Source organism: Poecilia reticulata, chromosome 10 (assembly GCF_904066995.2).
Source record: "Poecilia reticulata chromosome 10, P_reticulata-male-v2, whole genome shotgun sequence".
Taxonomy (NCBI): Eukaryota; Metazoa; Chordata; class Actinopteri; order Cyprinodontiformes; family Poeciliidae; genus Poecilia; species Poecilia reticulata.
In genome coordinates, this window is record NC_088839.1 from 28,384,020 (window position 1) to 28,406,793 (window position 22,774).

Genomic DNA, 22,774 nt, shown 5'->3' on the forward strand with positions numbered 1-22,774 from the left:
AATCTTCAGAGGAAAGGTTTGTTAGGAGTGGCTGACGAAAGAAACATTGGAGCAAGAAGCCATGATCGTATGTTTAGTACTCTGCGTTGTGGCCGCAGTAATCCCGGTTCGAATCCGGGTCACAGCATGAGGGTGTAAAGCAGAGTGGCGCAGCGGAAGAGTGCTGGACCCATAGGTCGATGGATTGAAACCATCCTCTGCTACCCTGACCTTTTCGCAATACATCCAATGTGTCTGAATGCCCTGCCCATCCCTAGTCTTTTTTGTCAAGAAGCAAATAGTCTTTTGCAAAATCGCAAGATCCCTTAGATTTAGTCTGCCTTATAGATGTAATTGGTCCTACTGCATTTTTCTAATTTACATCAAGTTTAGTTGATTGAACTCATGATTAGGTATTCCTATAAACACTTAAAATAAAAATAGATTATGAAAACTTTTACTTTAAATAGATTTCTAGGGAAATCAAATAATTGTACACCACATGTGATTTAACCCTACCGGGACGAAGCCCGCTGTGGAGCGGGCAAGCACGTGACACATTTATAAGGCTTTGTAATAACACAGACGGCATACCGAGTGTTAATTTCACCTCTGGTGGACAGTACGGACTTCAAACTTTATAAAAGTGGTGTTTTTATATTGGTTTTGTGGTTATTTACTTGAAAATAAAGCCAGGAATATGATCGATCATTTTCGCCTTACTGTGTGGGGGTCTAACTGTACCACATTTTGACACAACCAATGAAAATGTGTTGATGGTCTGTTGCTAGGTAGAACGGAGACACGTGGGGACAAACGAGGGGGGGGGGGGATTTGGATAAGGCAAGAGACTAGGGAGAATTGATGCTGTGGATTTTACTAATAGTGTTTTAATAGGTTTTTTATACAGTAAGTATGTTATTTAGAGTTTGTGGTGTGTGTAGTGTGTAGTAGTTGTTTTGCTAGCGATCACTGCATGGCTTCGTAGCGAGCTCTGACGCACTGAGAAGAGAAAGACTGCGCGCCGGAATGGCCAATTAGACCTTGGCCTATAAGGGTTAAATGAAAACAATTACTTCTAAGTGTGCAATTTCTTTATGCTGAATAAAAGTTAGAGATGTGCCGATCAGGTTTTTTCCTGCCGATACCGATCACCGATATCGATCACATAATTATTTTGTTTGGTTTTATTTTATCATAAATACTACCGGTTACATTATGTGGAAAAAGGAACCAAGAATTCACCTTAATTTAGACAAAAAATTGTTTTTAATAACTTTTTCCAAGAAGAAAACTAAACAAAACAGGCATTCTGCAAATTGTACTGCTATTGGTAATACTATTTTTAACAGACTGATAACATGGAGGCTCTGAAGAGGCTAAATAATAATAAGAGTTAAAATAAAACCTCTCAACATTGCCAAAAAAATTCAAGTATAAAACTTAACATTCAAAGGCAAATACAGGTACCATTACAATAAACAATCCAGAGTTACTGAATGAAAACTTCCTGATAGCATGCCAGCTAGCTGATTACTGCTAGTTCTGAGTGGCTGTTTCTGACTGAGTGGAGTAATTATGCAGAACAGGGAGGAGATCGATTAATTTTTTAGAGATTACCTGTCTCATGGAGCTTTAGCAAAAGTTCAAGCTGGAAGACTCCACCCCCTTCGTTCGCCCATCGATGTCATGCTCATCTCCGACCTCAGCGCTGGACATTACCCGGCGCGTTCAATCAGCAATCAGGCTCTGTGTAAAAGGATCCACACCCAAGCCGTCGGCTGCTTCCCAGCTGCGTTCAACCCACCACCTCCCCTTCTCCACCCACATCCTTCAGCTCTAGGATGGCACCCTTTCCCGACCACCACCATCAGTGTCGGGCCCCGGGGGAGAGCATCCCTAATCAGTTATCGGGATGTTCATCGAGTTCACATCAAATCTCAGCTCAAATTAGCTGCCGGGGTCCGAGCCCCAAAGAACTGTTATTCATTCCTGTCATTAAATCTTTTAATTGTTCCCTTTTGTCCGTCTGAGTCTCTCCAGATTGAAATGTTAGGACAGCGAAAGTTTGAATACGTCTGTAAAATTTATTTTTTTAGGTTAGTTGCTGCAGCTTTAAGCAGAGGTTTGTTTGAGAGTCACTACCAGGTGGAGCAGAAGCGGCGCTCCGTCTGTGAAATATTACTACCTGTAGCGCGTAGCAGCGGTTCAACAGCGAGAGCAGAACCAGCGTCTTACATCGCAGCATGAAGACTTAAATAATTTTGCGGGTTATTTGTTTAGCTTTCTGACCGTCATGCTAATCCGGGTGAGTGTTTGTAGCTGTGCGCTGCTTTACCTGCTATCTGATCCTCCATATGTCATTTTTACTGCAGTGAGCCTCGATGTAGCTGAACTCCGTCAAGTATGGCATTGTTTTTATGTCGTATTAACTTCGTTGTGTTGATGCATTTTGACGTGCTTCAATTTTCCGCTGCAACACGCAAACTTCCCCATTCACTCAGTGCGTTATAGTTCCACATTGCTTAGGATTTGTTGCTGCACGTTTGCACAGTGTTAAGGAAAGAGGAGACCAGCTGCACAGGCAGGCTGCGAAATGAGAAGCAGGTGATCGGTATCGGCAACAAGAGCCAATGATCGGCAATCACCGATCATGCACTTTTTCACAAAAATCGGCCGATTATGATCGGTGACTGATCGATCGGCACACCTCTAATAAAAGTACTTTAATTACTTTTTTCTGAAGTTTTCAGTGTGGGATTAAGCTACTACAATAAAATACTATATAGTGAAATATTCCATCTCTGAAACAAGACATTTTAATATGAGAAAATGTATTGTGTCACTAGCAGATTATTTCACTTACAGTATTTCTTCATGAATATTAAGGAATTATTGACATAAACAAGCTCCTATATTGTGCTGAAATATTAAAAGTTAGTTTTGTCTTATTTCAAGTATAGTAAGGTATTTGAGCTAGAAAATAGACCAAAAATACTTGGTAACATTTTGTGTTTTTGCAGTATTTCAATATGAGCTTTTTATTCATTTATAGTTAAAGAAAGAGTTTCTTGTCTTTCCACTACTTTGCACATTGAATTAATAAAATTTTGAAATACATTCAAATACTCAACATGTTAGGAGCATCTTAAATATTATTTGTACCAACAAAAATAAGAAAAGAACATATTACTGGTATATATAAGTATATGTACTAAGAAATGTCAAAGTCAGAGGGTAAATCTGGTGCCTAAGTGAAATTGTGTATGTGCATGACCTGAATGTCTGTGACTATGTGTGTTTGCTTCAGGTCTTCCACGCTGTCCTCACAACTTCAACACACTTAGGAAAAAGTGAGGTCATGGTACTGTTCCTCCTTTATCAACTGGAGTTTCCACAGTTATTATTGTAGGTCAGTTTTGAGGTGCAAGTGTGAACTAAATTCAGAAATAACAGAGCTTGGACAGATGAGTCACTTCCACTTAAAACTTTTGCAAGAATCTATAAAGTTTTGTTCTTTGTGACCAAAGGTAGAATTTAACTATCAAAAGCCTCATATTAGAAGAAATATTTTTTAAATGTTTTATACATGTCCATAATGAGACACGGACGTGTCATGATTAAACAATTTGATTCAATAAATTTAAAAATGCATTTCAGCTTTTTACTCAGAAGTTAACAATTCAATAGAATTTCAGGCAAAATGATTCAGCCTACCTTTATGAAACTAAAATAACAGGAAATCTAACTATTTAGATTTTTATTAATGCTCTGTGGATGTGAATTAATGTGTGAGCAACCGACAATCTTAATTTCCCTATGGGATTAATAAAGTTTTACTTTACCTTACCTTACCACGATGAACTTCAAAGCCGGAAAACTCTTAATAAGATTTAGAGAACCAAATAAATGCAATATTAATGGCCACCTTTTCCCTTCAACCAGGGCACAACAAGAAATGTCCGCTTACATTAATATACAGTCCTAAACAAATGTAACAGTCAGTTTTTACTCACGACCTCCAAGAGAGTGGAAAAACGTTGCAGGTCTTTTACAAAAAGCGAAGAGTTGAAATCCCAGAAGAAAACATTGAGAGCGTTGCAGTTCACGAGGAAAACATTGAGAGCGTTGTGATTAACTCGTCCTCTCCTCCGGACTTCCATTGAACGCAGCAGAACACGTGGAGTTACAGAGGCTAGCTCACTTAGCTCAGCTCAAAGCTCGTCAGGACTACTTATGTCTGTCTCCTCTCGTCCCGTCCCTCTCGCGTCGACCAAGCTCCTCCAACTTCTCCCGAATTTCGTCCTCTCCCGTGCTTTTGTCCGGTTTTCTCTCCTTTAATATTGTATTTTTTTCTCACTTCTTGTACACAAGTCTCATCCTCCGTCCTCCACCATCACGGGTCTCCTCTCCTTCTTCCTCGCTTCCCCTCTCCTTTCGACCAATCACAAGTCACGCACTGGACGGAGTGTTTCAGTGACCAATCAAATGGCAAAGCCAAATCAAATACACAGTGCAGCTTACGTCACACTAATACTTCTTTCAATTGCAATATTTACATAAAATAATGCTCTTAGTTGATTTACAGACAATACCATTTTAATTACAAAGTAAGCTAATTACTTAATAGCTACCTTTACCCTTTATACTATTTAAATATTAAAGTAAAGGAAAATACTAGTGTATTTCTTTCAGAAACAATAATGTGAAATCCATAGCTGTCAAAAATGTTATGCATTAGTAAATAAACGTTTACTTTTAATATATTTGTGTCTTGTCTTGAACTATGTAAGATTTCTATTACCGTATTTTCCGCAATATAAGGCGCACCGGATTATAAGGCGCACCTTCAATGAATGGCCTATTTTAAAACTTTTTTCATATATAAGGCGCATAGAATAGACGCTACAGTAGAGGCTGGAGTGACGTTATGCATCCACTAGATGGAACTGCACTAAAGTGAATGTCAACAAAACAGTCCGACTCCGGTCGGTGAAGAGAGCCTTCCGCGACTTGGCCGGGGCGTGGCCGGACGATGGTCACCCTTCTCCGTTCGTGTACAGCATATTCGTGGAGAACGTGGTGCTAAATGACCTGCGGACGACCTGATTCTAGACGGTCGGTAGGTAGATAGGTCAGTCAAACTTGATTAACAAACCAACGTTCTGATAACTATCCCAGAATGCACCGCGCGCTTCTTCTTCTACGGGCGAAAATGAATTCGGCGGCTGCTTATGTCTATGCTTACCGTAGTTGCTAGACCTGTTGTGGCTCAATATTGGTCCATATAGAAGGCGCACCAGATTATAAGGCACACTGTCGGCTTTTGAGAAAATTTAAGGTTTTTAGGTGCGCCTTATAGTGCGGAAAATACGGTAACCTTATCATACAGTCATTGCAGTAACTGACTGCAATGACTGTACACAAATATGTGTAGCCCAGTTTACCATTGGGTTACACATATTTGAAGCTTTATGTTTAAAGGAGCAGTATTGTGGAAAATTGACTCTTTTGAGCTTTATGTCATGTTACATGCTTCCTCATCAAAAACATACATGTTTGACAATTTATTTAATCTCCATGGCAACCATTCATCTGTGCAAACCATCTGGTTGGACTTAGTGCCACCTTCAAGACACACCACCCCCTCAGAGCAGCAGTTTTTAACTTTCCAAGCTTCTGCCTCCCAGTGCAACCCTCCCAAAACTAGCTCCTTTAGAGTAGCCAGCAGCAATTAGCCAACATCTGCTGAGGTACTTCTCAGTTCTAAAATGTTTTTAAAGGGACAATAGAGGAGCGCAGTTCTGATGACTTCCTGAAGATGAGATTTTTTAAGAGACAGAGGGCCAATTTCAAGGCCTTAAATTACGATGTCAAAATTAAGAAGTAAAGGTAACAGTTATGTGATTGTTCTATAAAATGGACTCTGTGAACTACAGAAAATCAGGGGGAAAAATAAATTACTTTGCTTTTTAAAAACAAAGTAATTAAAGTTGTATGCTGCATTCTGGAAAGACACAATGCTAATGGCATCCTTGACAATGAAGTGTGCATTTAAAAATAGGAGTGGAATTGTATGTAACCACAGCATCTTGTTGGGACTTGGTTAGCTCTTATGTAGGACCTATAAAAGATAGAAATAGTTGAAAAATTAGAGCAGTGGTGGACAATCCTGGTCCTCAAGGGCCGGTGTCCTGCAACTCTTAGATGTCTCCCTGGTCCAACACATTTGAATCCAATAGCTGAATCACCTCCTCAGTGCAGTCAAGTTCTCCAGTGTCCTGCTAATAACCTGGACTGCTTTGACTCAGGTGTGTTGAAGTAGAGACACACTACAAAGTTGCAGGAGACCGGCCCTCGAGGCCTGGAGTTGCCCACCACTGGACTAAAGTCGCCTCTCTAGAAAGCATTAGAAACTCAACTTATTTAGAGTATTTTTTCTGATATCTCCTTACAGGCATGTTTTTGGCTGTGACTATGTTCATGTACAAAGTGCAGAGGGTTGTATAATGGTGTTTGGATAATGAGGTCTAAATGATGACCTCTTTATTAGTGGTTAATGTTTAAAATTCGAGTCCTCCTTGTTCTTTGTGTCAGAACGTTGAGAGACTTGAACGCCTCTTTTGAGGTGAATCTGACAGAAAAGGTTATTTTTTTCCAGTCTTTCCCGAATATGGCACCATGGGATGTAATCTGAATTTAACACCGAATGGTATAAAACAGCACCAACACAGCAGATCTCTTCATTGCAACATTAAAGACACCCAACTGGAACATTGTGTATTTTTTCTTTAGCAGCTCCAGCTGGGAGCGAATCGAATAGACGCGCTGAAAAAGCAAGAGACGCCAACATGTTCTCCCACAGTCTGCATTTCAAAGGTGGCCTATAAACCGATTGCATCTTCTCGCTGCAGAAATTAAGTAGGCAGCCTGCCTCCAGGCTGAATAATTGATCTCTCTGTGTCGGTCAGGAGGACGATGGTGGGACGCTTCTCTCTGCATGTGATACGGTCCCATCACGGTGTAAACGGCTGCAAACCACCACCCCCTCCACTCCACTCCACTCCACTTCTTCCTCCTCCTCCTCCTCTCCCCTCTCTCTCTTCCTACGTGTGTTTTTGTGAGTGTGTGTGCAGACGAATCGGAGAGCAGGAGGAAGCACCAAGGACGTCCTTTTTTCTTTTTCTTTTTTCTTTTCCCGAGCCCCGGGAGCCGGAGATGCGAGGGACGAGCAGTCATTAGCCCGCGCCGCTGCCGCCTGCTGCAGGAGAACTTCGCTGGTGTTGCAGCCTGATTCCCGCTCTGTGATCCCCGCTCACTGAGGTGGACCGTAACCTGTCGGACGGAGGTAAACCGATGTTTGATGCGGCTGCTGCAGCGCTGATAGGCGGCTTTGCATGTGGAGCTATCCGGGTAGCGCTGGTGCTGAAACCACTCTAATCGTACAAGGAAGTGCATGTGTGCTTTTCGCCATCTGCGTGTCTTGCATTGTTGATTCTGAGAGCGAATATGCAGGATGTTTTTTTTGAATGAATGCATGCACCAGGTAGGATTTCTTTTTAGATATATATTGCCTGATTAACGTGGTTTAGGAGCAGCTTTTCTTCCCGGAGTGGGATGGCTGTGTCCAGGGTCCCTCCAATGGAAGATGGAAAGTTTTACCACATGATCCTGATAAATACACAGGAGTGGTTTAGTCCACATGCGTGACAACGGACCGTCCTGTGGAGCCTCATTAAAACTCGTCTAATTGGAAGTGATAACCCGAACGAAGCTTCAACTACATTTTAAATAAGATTAACAATTAAGCCATGATAACAGCTGATTCAGGATGCTGTTGAATAATTGACCTTCGTGTCCTTCAATTTGCGCAACGTACGAAGGCTCTCTAAACCCCAGTTACAAAAACTGTTTGTTTTTTTCCACTATCCGAGGTCAGAAATATCAATTATATATTTTTTAAAGAAAAAAAAGTTTCCATCAACTGGTAATAAGCCTAATTGTTATTTTGTTGTTGCTTTTAGATCTGGAAACACAGGATTCCACTTTTGTGCAACAATTGAATGTAACATCGATCAGATAAGGAAGGCAAGGAACCCAAAGCCATCATCATGAATTTCGTTATGAAACAAGCGTTGGGAGGTAAGTTCCAACCTTTTCAAAGGGTATTCATTTCATACATTGTTTATATATATTATTTTGCCAGTTCTGCTTGATGCGTAAGACATTTTTGGCCCCGGGGGCCCCTGAGCTTTCTCCATTGTGGTTGTTGAACCATTGTGGCCATTCTGTGTTTCATGAAGCAGCTTTATAAATCTCATCATTACTGCTGTGTGCGTCTTGACTGGACGCCGCAGTGACTCTCGTCCCTCTATGCTGAGTGAACACTTTCGCTCTGAAGGAGGAGGAGACGGCGATGGGGGCGTTAATCGAGACAGAATCTAATCTTCAATAATTTCATTCCAGCATTCAGGAATGTGAATGAGTTCCTAATTGCTTGTGCTGCAGCGAGTCCCCGGACACGAGATTCTCATAACAGATTAATGGATTTTGAAGGAATATAAGCTGCTTGTCCTGTGTGAATATGCGGATGACGCAGTGGAAAGTGAAAGGACTTTAAGTGGTTTTCACAAAGGAGCAAGAGTCTCAGCAGAGTGACTGTTTGTTTGGAGAAAATGCAACCCACTTGTCATCTGAAAAGCCAATCTTCTTTGCTGTTTACTATGAGTTTAGGCAAAAAGGCTCCAGAAAAACAGTTTTTGTTGCATATTACTAATACAACTATACCAAACATGTCAATGTGGTTTGAGCTTTTATGTGACAGAACAACAGAAAATGATGTTAAGTGGATTTAAGTAATAAATCTGACAGGGTTGATACTTTTCAGTGAGTTTTTGTGGTATGCCTCTGCCAGCTTTATGCATTTAGAAAATGTTTTCCAATTTTTCTGTGACAAATAACTAAAGTTCAGTCAAATTGGATGAAGAGTGTCTGTGAAGATCAATTTTCAAGTCTTTCCAAAAGAGTCTTAATTGACTTTAGGTCAAGACATTGACCTAAAGTCTCTGATTCTAATGAAAATACTCTTTTTTCTGGTTGTATTTCTGCAAAAAGTAAAACATCTCTTCCAGGATTGCCTGTATTTGGCTCAATTGATGAGGTCTAGTTTAAGTTCAGTTTTTTTAAATGGGACAATATGAACATTTAATGAGATTACATGTAAATGAGATTCCACCATTAGGGAAATTTAGGTCTAGAGATGGCTAATTTCCATCTCTAGACCCGTTGTCCATCTTCCCTGTCCCTGTTGAAGAAAAGCAGTCCCACAGCATTACACTGCCACTACCATGAAGCACGAAAATGTTCGATCTGATGTGCAGTTTTGTTTTTCTGCAACACAGTGTCTTTTCTGTAGGCCAAAAGCTTCCATTTTAGTTTCATCTCACAAAAAGACAATCTTTGACATGTTTGTGGTAACGTAACAAACTGCACTCAGATTTTTTTTCATCCTTTTCTTTCTTTTTCCTACTTTCCCATAAAGCTCAGATTTGTGGAGTTCACAGCTAAATATTGGCATGTCAACAAAATTCACGTACGTGAGCTTTAGATCTCTACATCTCCTCCAGAGTTATCATTGGCTCTCTCTATTTGCAGATGATGGATTGATTACTCATCTGTGATGCATTCAAAGTTTGTAAAACTTGTGGTCCTGCTTAAAATTTCTCCTTAACTTTATCTGCAGTGTTTGTTGTTCATTATGAAGCTTTTTCCTATCAAATCTCTGAAGACTTTCTGGGCTGAAAGCAAATGGCAAACAAATGGTCTCTATGGAGATTAAGGCAAGTTGTTGCACCAAATACCACTGATTACTTCATTTCCATTCTGAAAAACTTTGAAACTTTACATTGGGTTAATCCATCACATAAAATCCCAATGAAATACATTACAATTGTAAAAACAATGAATGTGCTTGAACACTTTTGCAAGGCACTGCAACTCCACCATCTTCCAAACTGAAGCCATTTTCAGTTATTACTCCAAAATATCTCAAATGACTTGAAAATGTTCTTGTCATGAGAAGTCAGAAAGGGTAAAGCAGCTGTTTTTTGAAGCCACGGTTTGATGTGGCATTGACACAGGGGCATTAGGGAAATTTGAAGGAGTTCCCCACTGGGCTCTGGAGCAGCAAAGAGGCTCCACAGCTGGCCTAGACCTCTTCTCTGCGGATATGTATTAAATCACAAAAGTCTCACTTCCTTTAGAGCTTAAACGCTGGTCCTGTATAATACTGGATTAGAAAGAAACTGCATGCACTTATAATGTCCATACTTTTAACAAGATGTTAAAATAAATCTGGTATTGAAAAGAAAACAGCAGTTTTATCCTGTTGTCTGCTTTCAAAAAGGTACAACCTAATTTTCACAATTACATAACTATTTGAAAAGCCTTTTTTACTGAAATATCTCCTGAATGTTAAGTTTTGCCGTCCTGTCTTGCATTAGTGAATGGTATGCTATTCTCTTGCTTATCTCCAAGGCTTTAGACAGCTGTTGTTGACAGGTTTGTGTTAGTGACTCGCAGATAATAAAAATGTTGTCACCAGCTACAGTAAAAGGAGCTGAAGTTGAAGTTGCTGCTCTCTCAGCTCGGCGTACATCATGTTGTTTAACTGCCTGTTGGTTCCTTAGTGGGTATCCGAGAAGCAGCAGGTTCCCCCACCAGTCAGCTTTCCATCATTAAAGACAAGTCAAAGCCGCTGACTTGTGCACAAAAGAAATTTCACACGTGGGGAAAATCATGCAGCTTGTGCCAAGGTCTTCACCTTCAGAACGGTAATTCTTTCCAACCTGGGGAGCAAGTTTTTATGCTACCTTCTTAAGCAGTAATGAGTTTTCGGTGCGTAGTGGATTAGCTGTGGGCTATCATCTAAATTCTTTCTCTCTGTGCACGGCGAGGAGATACTCACACTCCCATCTGCTCCAATTTAGACATCTAAATTTTTTCCCAGCGTTTTTCATTCAGTGATGAGAAAGGTCGACTCGGCAAGCATCAAAGGAGCACGCATCTGTTGCCATGACCCCTTCACCTTTGTCGAAAAGACGTTTTTGGACTGTTTATGCTGCAAAAATTGTCAAAAACTTTGTTAGTTAGAGTAAGTTGACTATTTACCATGAATACAAAATCACATCTTTCTCAATTTCTATTTGGTGCTTCAATCAAGGTGGAATGTATCTTCCAATGCACTGCTTCAATAAAGCCTATTTATGCTACAGACTCTGCCTGGTTATGTTAAAACATGGTGTTATTTCTTGTCTTGAGTATTTACATCCTGCAAAACACTTTAAAGATATTTGGAGCCTAATTTTACTGGGAATTTGTTTTTGTTTTTTACAAAAAAATAATTTTGTTTTACTGCAGCTAAAATACTAAAATAAAAAAGAGTTATAAAATTACAGGAATAAAGTTAGAAGTTTACACAGCTTGCTGCACCTAAAGAAAAAAATCACAACTATGTTATCATGAAATATCTGCAGATGCTTGACTGAAAATGAGAAGAGCTTATTGGCTACATCGGTAGTGTTAGAAGTTGCTCTTAATAATTGCATCTTGATGGAGAAGGTGCAGCGAAAGGACGGCGGTGTAACTATCAGGGATAATTCCTGCCAGTCGATGTCACTGAAGTAGTCAGTCTGGTCCAGCTGTCTCAGCGCTTCCTGGAGAAAGTAATCTCATTATTAAAAACTCACAGGCCCATCATGAATGTAGCTCCTTGTCAGGTTTAATGAGTCTTTTCCTCAGTAAGACCTGGGTACAATCTGATCTCGATAAACATCTCAAGCACTTTAACATTACCGGTTTGCACCTGTTTCAAACTGGCAAATCTTGTTTCCTTTTGAGTAAGTCAATTATTTCTGCTCCAGTTTTTGTCAGAGTAAAGACAGTCATTAAAATGTTGTTTTCATGGGAATAACTTTGCAGAGGTCTATTGTCTCAAATTCAAACACTTTGCTGTCCTGATCCACCCAAATATTGTTCTCACTTAAGCTCTGGTTTGCTTGAAAACCTTTCATATGCCAGGAGTGAAAAAAAAAACTAAGTGTAAAAATGAAAAATTTTCTATTTGACATTGTAAATCTATTTATAGCTGAAATCTTGGGATCCAAATATTGTTAATTTGCCTCTAACATGTAAGTGCTACTCAACAAACATGCTCTAAAATATAAAGGTTTAACCATTCAGTGTTGACAGCTACAATACTGTCAGAACCGATTGCATTTAAAGTGGAGATATAAAATACATAACAAATCAATCAGTTTTTTACAAAATGATTAATACCACGCCATGTTTTTTAAGAACATATTGTGTGAACAAACTTATTCACATTTGATTTTTTTTTGTTTCTTCTTTAAACACAGCAATTGCAAAATTGTGTTTTTCGACATTGACAAAGTTTTGAACATACATTTATAATGGAGACGCCTTTATTGTGTGGTGGAAAACTAGGCATTTTAAACAGAAAATGCCCACGGTGTAACAAAGTGGTGGCAGCATCATCCTGTGGCTATGCCTTTTTTACAACAAGGAGAGAGAAATATAGCTCAATGTAAATTTGTAAATGTGCAAACTGGTAGAGGCATCTCGCCAAAAACATGCAGCAGCATTGTAGTGAAGCTTCACTAATTATTGATTCAGGAGGAATTAATACAATTTTACACTATATTATTGGTAAAACTCATAATTTTGCTTCAACTTTATAAATGTATACTGCTTTGTAACACATTACATACATTAACGTTTGGGCTTTGAATGAAAAACGGTGTGACCCCAAAAGTAGAAAAATGAGATTGTTATCATGAGCAACTACGGCTTTAGGGCAGAATAAAACTGATGTGGAGCCTTTCGTAAATTGGTTTAGGGCTTCCTGGACTTTGACCATAGTTCATCTGTGACATTTAGGGGAATTGCCTCCCTGACTGCAAACAAAGAAAGGATTATTCATTGATGCAGAGTATGTCTGTTTGTTTGAGGGCTTCAGAGAATGAGAAAGAAAGAAATGGTCGCGCATTAGATTTATAACGGATGGCTTCATCCAAAATGATGGTAAATAGTGAGCCACCATCCAGTCCTGTCTTCCCTGTAGTGGAGGACGGAGGAAAATGAGATGTAGGAGGAGATGAAAAGTGACAAATTGATCTTTAAAATGGGTTGTTATATCATCAGTGGCTGAAGGCTGAGGTTGTAAAGTCTGGACCAGCAGAGGCTGTAATCGCGCTTTAATGGGAGATGTTGTCTTTGAGTTTCTCCTTCTCTAACTCTCTTTCTGCCAAACTCTCTGCCGTTTTTTCCTCACCTTTCCTCTCCCCTGGGTTGCCACCTCTGTCACTCTTCCTCCTTCCCTCTTACCACACTTCCTTAACTCTGTCTTCTTTCACTTCATCACTCTCCCTCTCTTCCCCTTTGTTTTCCCATCCTTCAGTTTAGCTTTCATTCTCTTTCTTCCCTACCTTGCTCGTTCTACTATTACAGTAAATTTAAAGGTTGAGGTGAGAAAACCTCAATCAGGCAGCCACAGGGGAGGCTGCGGTTGTGTGTGCAGCCGTGATTTGGTGTCTGCTTGTGTGTGACAAGAGATGGATGGAGAGTTAGAAAGAGAGCTGTGTGTGACAGGATGAGGGACTGGATGGACCTGAGTTGTTGAGTTTACCTGGCATTAGATGATAAAGTGTTGGGGTGTGTGTGTATGTATGTTGTTTAAATGATGCAAACACAAATACAGAGAAGCACACATCTCTGGCAGGCCACACACACTCACACACACACACACACACACTCACAGTACAAAGGCATCAAATTTCAAACTTCCTGACATACTGATAAACAAACCCAAACACACAGACACACGCTGGGAATCACAATCAGTGGGATGCGACAGACCTCCCGCCCCGCTGAAAACCACAGGAGGGGGAAAAAGCACCACAACAGTGCAGATATAGCAGCCTGCAGCTGAGCCATTTACACACAACCACTGGGCAAACATATAAACAATCCCTGAAGGAAAGAAACGTCACTCTGGGAAATGCAAAACACTATTTACTGTAGAAAATACCCAATATAGGTCTGATGAATATAAAGTTAGGAAAGATGTAAACACTTCATTTATATGCAAACAAAAATCCTGTTTATTGGAGCTTCATTTTACATTTCATGGGTTGTACTCCAAGGATTTAGAATTGGCCGACGTATTTACAGACTTTAAAGCCTAGAATGTTTTATTTCAAACAATTATGATTGCAGTCTGAAGTAGCAGGAAATAAAGCTTGAGTTTGCATATGTGACCAAAAGAAAAGCAAAGAACCAAATCTAGCCAAGATGGAGAACCATACACTGCAAAACACAAAACATTACCAAGTGTGTTTGTCCAGTTTATAGTACATATGTCTTAGTACACTTGAAATAAGACAAAACTAGCTGACAAGTAACTTTTCATAAAGAAATGGGAGCTTGTTTTAAACCAATAATTTATTAATACTTCTGAAGATACTGAAGAAATTCCCTAAAGATTTATTTTATAATTTAATTTTAAAAAATACAATAATTTAATGTGTTCAGCCAATGTATGTGTGTTTATGCAGATGATAGTATGTTTTACTCAAATGGATGCTGAGCTTCAAACTGTCTTCAACTGGCTTAAAGTTACAAACTATAAGTTACTATAAGTATAAAGTATAAACTATAAGTTTTATTTTTTTAATAAATGCAGAGATCTCAAAGAAGTCCAAAAGGCAGAGGGGGGATCTTTAATAAGATAATCATCCTAAAGTTAGCAGGGTTTTTACTGGTCGATAGTCTTTCTTTCAGCATACCTATTGAGTGTTTATTAAACTAGTGAAAGCTACAAGAACTTATCAAAATAGAACTTATCTTAATTTATTGGTGCTGATTTTGCTGCTACTGTAGTCACAAAATAATAATCAGAGCCTTAAATCTTTGATCTGACAGAATTGAAGAAGTATTTAAAATGTTATGCATTTCTAACCTGTCATAATTATTTACCCTATTTTATCTAAATCAAAATGCATATAAAACTGGACCCCAAATGGCCTTTGGTTTAGGTTGCAACCTTGATCCAGCTGCTTAGAAAGCACAGAGGTGTGATCCACTGGAGTCGAACATTTTCCTAACTGTGGTGGTGAATGTTTGAGGTGAACTGGGATTTTAATGTGTCTTTTAGAAACCACAAACATTATCCATACCCCAGAATCCATTATGTTCCTCTCATGGATTTCCTGTGAATGGAAAACATGTAGACCATCCAATATCTTGTTGGCGCAGCATGTATTTAGTATTGATTTGTACTCCAGCAATAACTATGCAATAAACAGAAACAGAGATTAAACTTTAAGTGGTGTGTGGCTGTAAAGGTCACAAAAATCAATCCATATCCATCTCCTATTGGCTCTGCAGCCCAGGGCTCGTTGTTGCATCTTCAGGTTAAGCTTGAGAAAAAACTGAATTCATTAGAACTGGATGATATAATATAGAATTGAAGAAGTATTAAAATTGTATGTATTTCTAGCCTGTCATAATTAATGACCCTATTTTATCTAAAAAATGCATATAAAACTGGACCCCAAATGACATTTGGTTTATGTTGCAACCGTGATCCAGTTGCTTAGAAAGCACAGAGGCGTGATCCACTGGAGTCGAACATTTGTCTAAATGTGGTGGTGATAATATTATACTAACAGCTTTTTAGGCATGAGCTCCAAACCAACCTTAATAAATTTGATTTTCCAACTAAACTAGACCCCCAACATATTTACAATATTTACAACTAATTGCTTCCATCCAAAATGTCTCAGGTCATTAAAAAAAGAATGACTTCTAATTACAAACCCGTCCATTCTGCAGGAAAATAATCACACTGGAGGACATTACGACAAGATTTGCTGCTCAACAGCAAAACCATCTCTTTTGATGAAAAGTTTTTGCATATTTAAATTTGTTGTAACGTCTGTTTATGAACAAGCCGAGTGTCTTCTGTGAAGGGATTCACCAGCACATTTGGTGACAATATGGAGCCTCTCGAACATAAAAGGCCTGGTAGCAGTTTCAGTAGCTGCTGGCACAATTAGTCACACAAATACACATTTGTTAAAGCACTGTGGGTGTAATGGGTCATGTTTGTGTGTAATAACAAGAGACAGTGTGATGTTAGATCCATGCATTAATTGTGAAGTGCCGTGACTAATATTGATAGTGCAGCCGTGAAAAAGCGGAGCAGAACTCCCTGTGCTGTGGTTGTGTGGTCACTTAGGAGATAGCACATTATTATCCTCAAGGATTAATTAGGATTATCTGAAGAACCCGGGAGGATACGTGGCTATATGGAGATACACAACTCTTGTTTGACCTTCCCAGCAACCCTGGTGAATGGGTTGTTTACTTCCTCATTTACAGAATATGTAACTTTTTTATGCATCGAAAACTTGAGCTACTCCAATTTTTTAAATACATTTATGATATGCAAAGTGTAGACAAGAACTAAGAAAAAACCGAATTCTGACTTTAAACTCAAAATTCTCAGAATTTAAAGTCAGAATTATTTATCTGTGAGACTGAAGTCAGATTTTTGAGATTAAAGTCTCTTTCTGTCGTTTGTCGATGAAATGATTATGGACATTGGCTCAGCTGTTTGCACACCTGCACTCCTGCAAATCAATATAAAATCAAGACTTAACTTGAATCCCAACCAGTTATGTCTCCAGAATATGTTTTTTGGAGCAGAATTTATGCAAATGTTTTTCTGCTGCTACTTGCAAGTAGACCAGCAACATGTAGCAAATCTTATGGGCTTTTACTGTTTAACCAGAAGTTTACAAAAAGACAAACTAATTTCAGCCTAGCAGACGACTCCTGCTGGATTTCATATTAAACTTTTGCACATGACTGAGTAGACAGTGAGCAATTCTGATTGGTTTCTTCACACCTAACAGGCTTGCAGCTGAGTTGAAAGAAAATCATAATATTTCACAGAGAATATCATCCCACTTTGACCCATTTTGAATAAATGAGCCAAAACAGAGAAAGCAATGTAATTCTGATAAACTGAGGTGCAGTGATGCCAAGTTCTCTGATTTCTTCTCATTTATTCTGGAGGAACAGATTAAGCTCCAACTACGGCACATCCTAGTTTTTAGAGGGATGTTTTCACATCTTTGTATGTTTATCTCTTGAGAGTTTGGCTGCTGTGCTGCAACGTTTATAAAATCTGATCGTGATGAATCTGTTTTCTGACATACAATAATACATTTTTAGCTAAGTGACGAAGGAAATATGATCCATACTTGTATGTTTTTTCTTGTTTGTGACTATAGTTTTAGCTTAGATTGTGCATAAACAAATTGCCAAATTATTACACAAATCCTTTGCACACCTTTCCTCCAAGGTGGTTGCAATTCTTTATGAAGGTAATATTTTTTAACAGATGAATATATCACTGCATGCTATTTAACTTCCCCTCAGACAGATGAAATCAATAGTCATTTAGTTCCTGTCTCTTTAACGGGAAGCAGAATGTGTTGGATAAAGGCACTAAATTATTCACATTTTTATAAGCTACTCTCAGATCGTGCCAACTTTTATAAGATTCATATTTCTCATTTTATAATAAGCCAATCAGATTTGAAGATTTATGATTTTCTAATAAGATTTAGACTTAATCTGTGAATAGAGCAGGCTAGTTTTTTATCTAATTTAAATATGTACAGTGGTTTGATGGTGAGATGATTTGTTGATGTGCAAAGCTCGATATAAACCTTAAAAGCCTTCAAATCTTCCAATAAAACAAAAGTAATGATCTTAATTAGACTTTTAATAAAATAATTGGTATAAAAAAATGGAGTGGATGCTAGAGAGCCAACTCTTTCTCCCCTCATTCCTTTGGGAGAACTGATATTACAGACTAAGTGTTTTAATCAATTTGGGATTCTGGTAAATTGGATGAACTGAGTCACACTTTTGCTCTCAATGTTTCTCTCTGATGGTCCATCACGCCTGAATGTGACTAGAAAAGGACAAATTTCAGTATCAAAACACTGATGACTTGCCAGAATTTGCAGGGAAGTGCTCTGGCATTGAAGTGATTCATCATTTTCCATTTTATTACAGTTTTAAGGACTCAGGATATGAAAAAAGGGTTAGGGTTACAATACTGCATACATTTTCATCAATATCTACAATTTATTTTAAATAAGCTAATATAGAAAACACGAGACTGCGATGGAGGTTCAGAACAACAACCTTAAAACATTCAGTCAGAGCTACAGTTAGATTGTTTAGTTGGTCTAGTCAAAGTCTGGACCTAAATCCAACCTAATTTTGCATGTTTTTCATACAGACTGAGCTTGAGCTAATTTACAAAGTAGAAAGAACAACAGTTTCAGTCTGCAGCGAACAAATAACGCATGTTTACATCGTTATGCTTTTTAGATTTTTAGTTGTAAGAAAATAAAAACTGTATGTCATTTTGCTTTCTTTTGAAGCTATACTTTATGCAGTTTACATACAAATCCAAAATATATAAAACTTTTGCGCTATGATAAATAAAGTTAAAGGATGTGATGATTTTCACTAAGAACTATAACCAACTGCAAAAAATATGAATTTTTGCTTCTCTTTTGATGTGCTGTTATTGGTATTAATAAACAATAATCCATCCATCCATTTTCTTACACCCTTGTCCCTTGGTGGGGTCAGGAGGGTTGCTGGTGCCTATCTCCAGCAACCCTCCAGACGAGAAGCGGGGTCACCCTGGACAGGTCGCCAGTCTGTCGCAGGGCAACACAGAGACACACAACCATGCAAACACACAGAACACACACACTCACATCTAGGGGCAATTTAGACAGACCAATTAACCTGACAGTCATGTTTTTGGACTGTGGGAGGAAACCACAGTACCCAGAGAAAACCCACCATGCACAGGGAGAACATGCAAACTCCATGCAGAAAGACCGGGGCTGGGAATCAAACCCAGAACCTTCTTGCTGCAAGGCAACAGCTCTACCAACTGCGCCACTGTGCAGCCCAATAAACAATAATATTTAACAAAAAATTTCATTCAGCTTTAACTAACTAAATGTTGCATTAAGCTGAACTTAACCGGTTTAGTTCAGCTGAACTGAACTAAACCATAAATTCTGAAAAAAAAAAAGAAGAATGAAGTATTGTTTTAATTTAGTAACTATCTCATCAGGGCTGAAAAATCTAACATGGGAAAGAAATTTCCCCTCCGCAGAGTTTTTATGAATGAAATACGAGGATGTGAGACGGGGTTAGGAGAAAAGCTGTTGAAATGTTTCAGTTTTCAGTGAGAAGATAAACTCCATCTGTTATGCAGCATCAGCCAACTATAACATTATGACCAGAAGCCTCAATCTCACTGAATCCATGCAGACGTAGAATGGTGACATTAGTAAAAACTGTATCGGATGCTACATCACTGTGGTGTGTGTGTGTTTGAGTTGGTTTCCATGGATACCGTCAGAGTTTGGTTGGTATCTGTTGAGCTCTGAGGCTTCATGGCAGGGCTGTCCAAAGGTGGCCCCACACATTTGTGTGTTTGTGTCATAAACAAATGATACAACTTTGTTTATTAAACTTTTTATTTTTAATCAGGGTGAAATTTTTACTGACATAATTTATTTACAACTGAAAATGTTAATTACAACACATTATATTCATTTTTTTAAAACCAATATTTTATAAGTAGAACCAGGTGACTTTTACTGAAAAATCAACTTTGCTGAAGCTGATTTTCTGCACCCTAATCAGCTTTTATTTAGTTTAAGTGATAAAGTGATATTTATGTAATGTATTTTATTAACTTGTTAACTGATCCTACAAAAAATTAAAACTAGATCTTTCTCTTAATACAGTAAATATGCAAAAATATTGATTTTTTTTCTCTTAGCCCATGACTACTTTTGACTCAACAATTTTGGCCCACATAACAAAAAGTGTGGACACCCCCGCTCTGGGAACATCAGACAATAGAATAGATGACACAGAATATCCTTCATTGTGTCCTAGGGAAAATAAAAGTATATAATAAAATATAAAATAATAAAATATTAAAGCTCTATACAAGTACTTTTTGGCAAATGTTAAATGTTTCAACATATATCTCTATTGTGTGATTATCTCTGACACTCCAATCATGTTTTAAACAACATATTTTACCTGCATTAATAACCTTTACTTTAAAAGCCACATGAAAAAACATTTTTCTCTCCCAGTCTCTGCAGAAGAGAGAAGTTCAAAGCAGTTCAAATGACACTTTGAAGACGGCTGATGTTGTGAGGCTGATGTTTTTACTTGTCACTACAGTCCAGTAACTCAGCCCTGAAGGTCTTCCTGTCACTCTTATGGTGTCGTCTGTGTGGTGATCAGGTAGCAAATGACCCGAGGGATTTTTCTAAACTTAACTTACGGTCCACAGACACAGCTTTTAAGATGAAACGACACACAAGCCTCAACAATCAATATATTTTTTAGCAGTAATACACACATGAACTCAAATTACATTTTCAACAAACTCTAAATCTTCTCTTTTTTTCCACAAATAGACTAAAAGTTGAATTTAAATAATTTTGTAATTATTGTGGGTTATTTCAATCCCTGTTTTACAAAATCCCATCTTAGGTGGTAAAAGCAAAAAATAGCAATGAAAATACCCTTTGTTGTGTTTTTATTAAACGTGGGTTTAATAAAACACTCTCTGTAAATTATGTGGAGAAAAGTGAGACTTTCATTGTATATTGATGTAAATCATTCTGCAGGATTCTGGATTGTTGGGTCTCCAAGCTGCTGTTTCTATGGAAACAGTTTTCACCACTTCTTCCTCGTTATTGAATAAACCACTTTATAAATCATCATAATTTTGATTTGAGTTTATGTTTTTTATTAGTTGTTTGTATTACAGTCGTAACAACATCACAACCTTTGGTTAAATTCTGAATTTCAGACATCAGATTTCAGTTGAAAATGAAGCGTAAAACTATTATATATACCCTTTTAAAATTTGTTATATATTTTGAAATTTTTTTAAGACATTGTGGATGCAGTATGAAACAGATTTACTATATTAAAAGAGAAAGTTTTAAAGTAAACTATTATTAAAAATGTCAGTAGTTGCTCAAAATCTTGTTGAAATTCACACCGTTTGTCAGGTTATTTTCACACCAATTTCTGAATATTAAAAGAGAAAGTTTTAAAGTAAACTATTATTAAAAATGTCAGTAGTTGCTCAAAATCTTGTTGAAATTCACACCGTTTGTCAGGTTATTTTCACACCAATTTCTGAATCAACCCCTACACTGTTTTTGTGCAGTAAAACTAAATCTTATAATGACAATAAATTGACATTTTCCAGTCTGTGGGGTGTTTTTGCCCTTCAACAGCATGCCGGAGGCAAACAGTCCAACTGCTGCCGAGGTAATCCCCATGTGGCAGAGGTGCCCGTCGATCAAATCCTTTCATTTTTTAGCACCAAATGTCCCTGAGGTATCCACTGTGCAGAAGCATTTTTGAACTGACTTGAAAGGAATGTGCAAAATAAGCTGGGACACACACCTGCTCTGGACAAAGCGAAAGCCCAAACGCTCTCTCTTTGACTGACAACTAGCTTTTGTAGTTCAGTGGTTTCCATCAGTGAGCAGACTGATTTCATGAAACGTTAAATGTTCCTGTGCATTTCAGCATCAACCAGGATTTCTCGAGTGATTGATGTGCAAGTCTAGTAAAGCTGATTTAAATCTTAAACACAAGAAGTTGTAAGAGAAAAATAATAAAACGAGAATGTTGGCGGACCAGAAAAGCAACAACAAAGTTTAACTTTTGTGGCAATAAAGCAACTTCCGGAGGTCCACAACTCTTTGAATGTGTTCAGCACAAAGGCTGGTAACGGGTTGGAATTAAACTAAAAAAAGGCAGAAACGCTGATGTGCATAAACACAAAAATATGGATTTAGTGGATGCATAGAGGACAACACAAAGCAAAACTTTTTTATAGGAGTATTCAAAGCGAAGTTTGACATGTTGTTTTGTTTATTGTGTATTAATTATGACTCTAATATGTCTTGGTTTTAACATCACATCATAACCAGAGTGTATTAGTGACTGATGGGCCAATTTCTTTATTTTTGGATATTGGATAGTGAAATAAAGCAAGTGAATGAGTAAATAAATATAATCAGCACTACTCAAAAGCACAATGCCTTAAAGACAACCTATTAAGTAAAATTCACATTTTGCATGTTTTAAAACTTTCATTTTGGTCTCAACTGCATTTATAAATAGTCTAAGTATTTAAAAATTCACCCAGGTGGTGTTTTGGCAAGAAGATAATGTTTTTTAGTGTCTGGAAAATGAGCTGTTTCAAAAGCCTCCTGATTGTTGAGTCACAGTCAACAGGCACTCCGCCGTTACCACCATCCAGAAAGCATGTGCTGCATTCCTATTGGTTGTGCAGGAGGCTCTACTTCTGCTTGTCATTTTTACCATTTTTATGTAATTGTTGAATTGGGGTCATGGCCAGCAGCAGCTTATTTGGATTTAAAGTGACATGACGACGTAAAACAGTTCAATAGAAAGGAGCTCAGATTATGCAGAACTCAGCAGAATAAAATATCACTGTACAACAATAATTTTGTGCAAAAAAAAAGAAAAACGAACATGTTTTGTATAGCCCACAAATCTATTCTAACCTTTTCAAGGAAGCATAATAGGTCAG

General features: G+C 38.1%; 1 protein-coding gene across 1 annotated transcript in view; it reads left to right on the forward strand.

Annotated features, from left to right (window-relative positions):
- The first annotated feature begins 7,083 nt into the window (after positions 1–7,083).
- cplx1 (complexin 1) overlaps positions 7,084–22,774 on the forward strand; it is a 57,436-nt gene continuing 41,745 nt past the window's right edge. The window contains exons 1-2 of the mRNA XM_008421168.3: positions 7,084–7,327; positions 8,004–8,121. Coding sequence (XP_008419390.1) covers positions 8,091–8,121 — 31 coding nt within the window. The 5' untranslated portion in view covers positions 7,084–7,327; positions 8,004–8,090. The remainder of the gene's footprint in view (positions 7,328–8,003; positions 8,122–22,774) is intronic.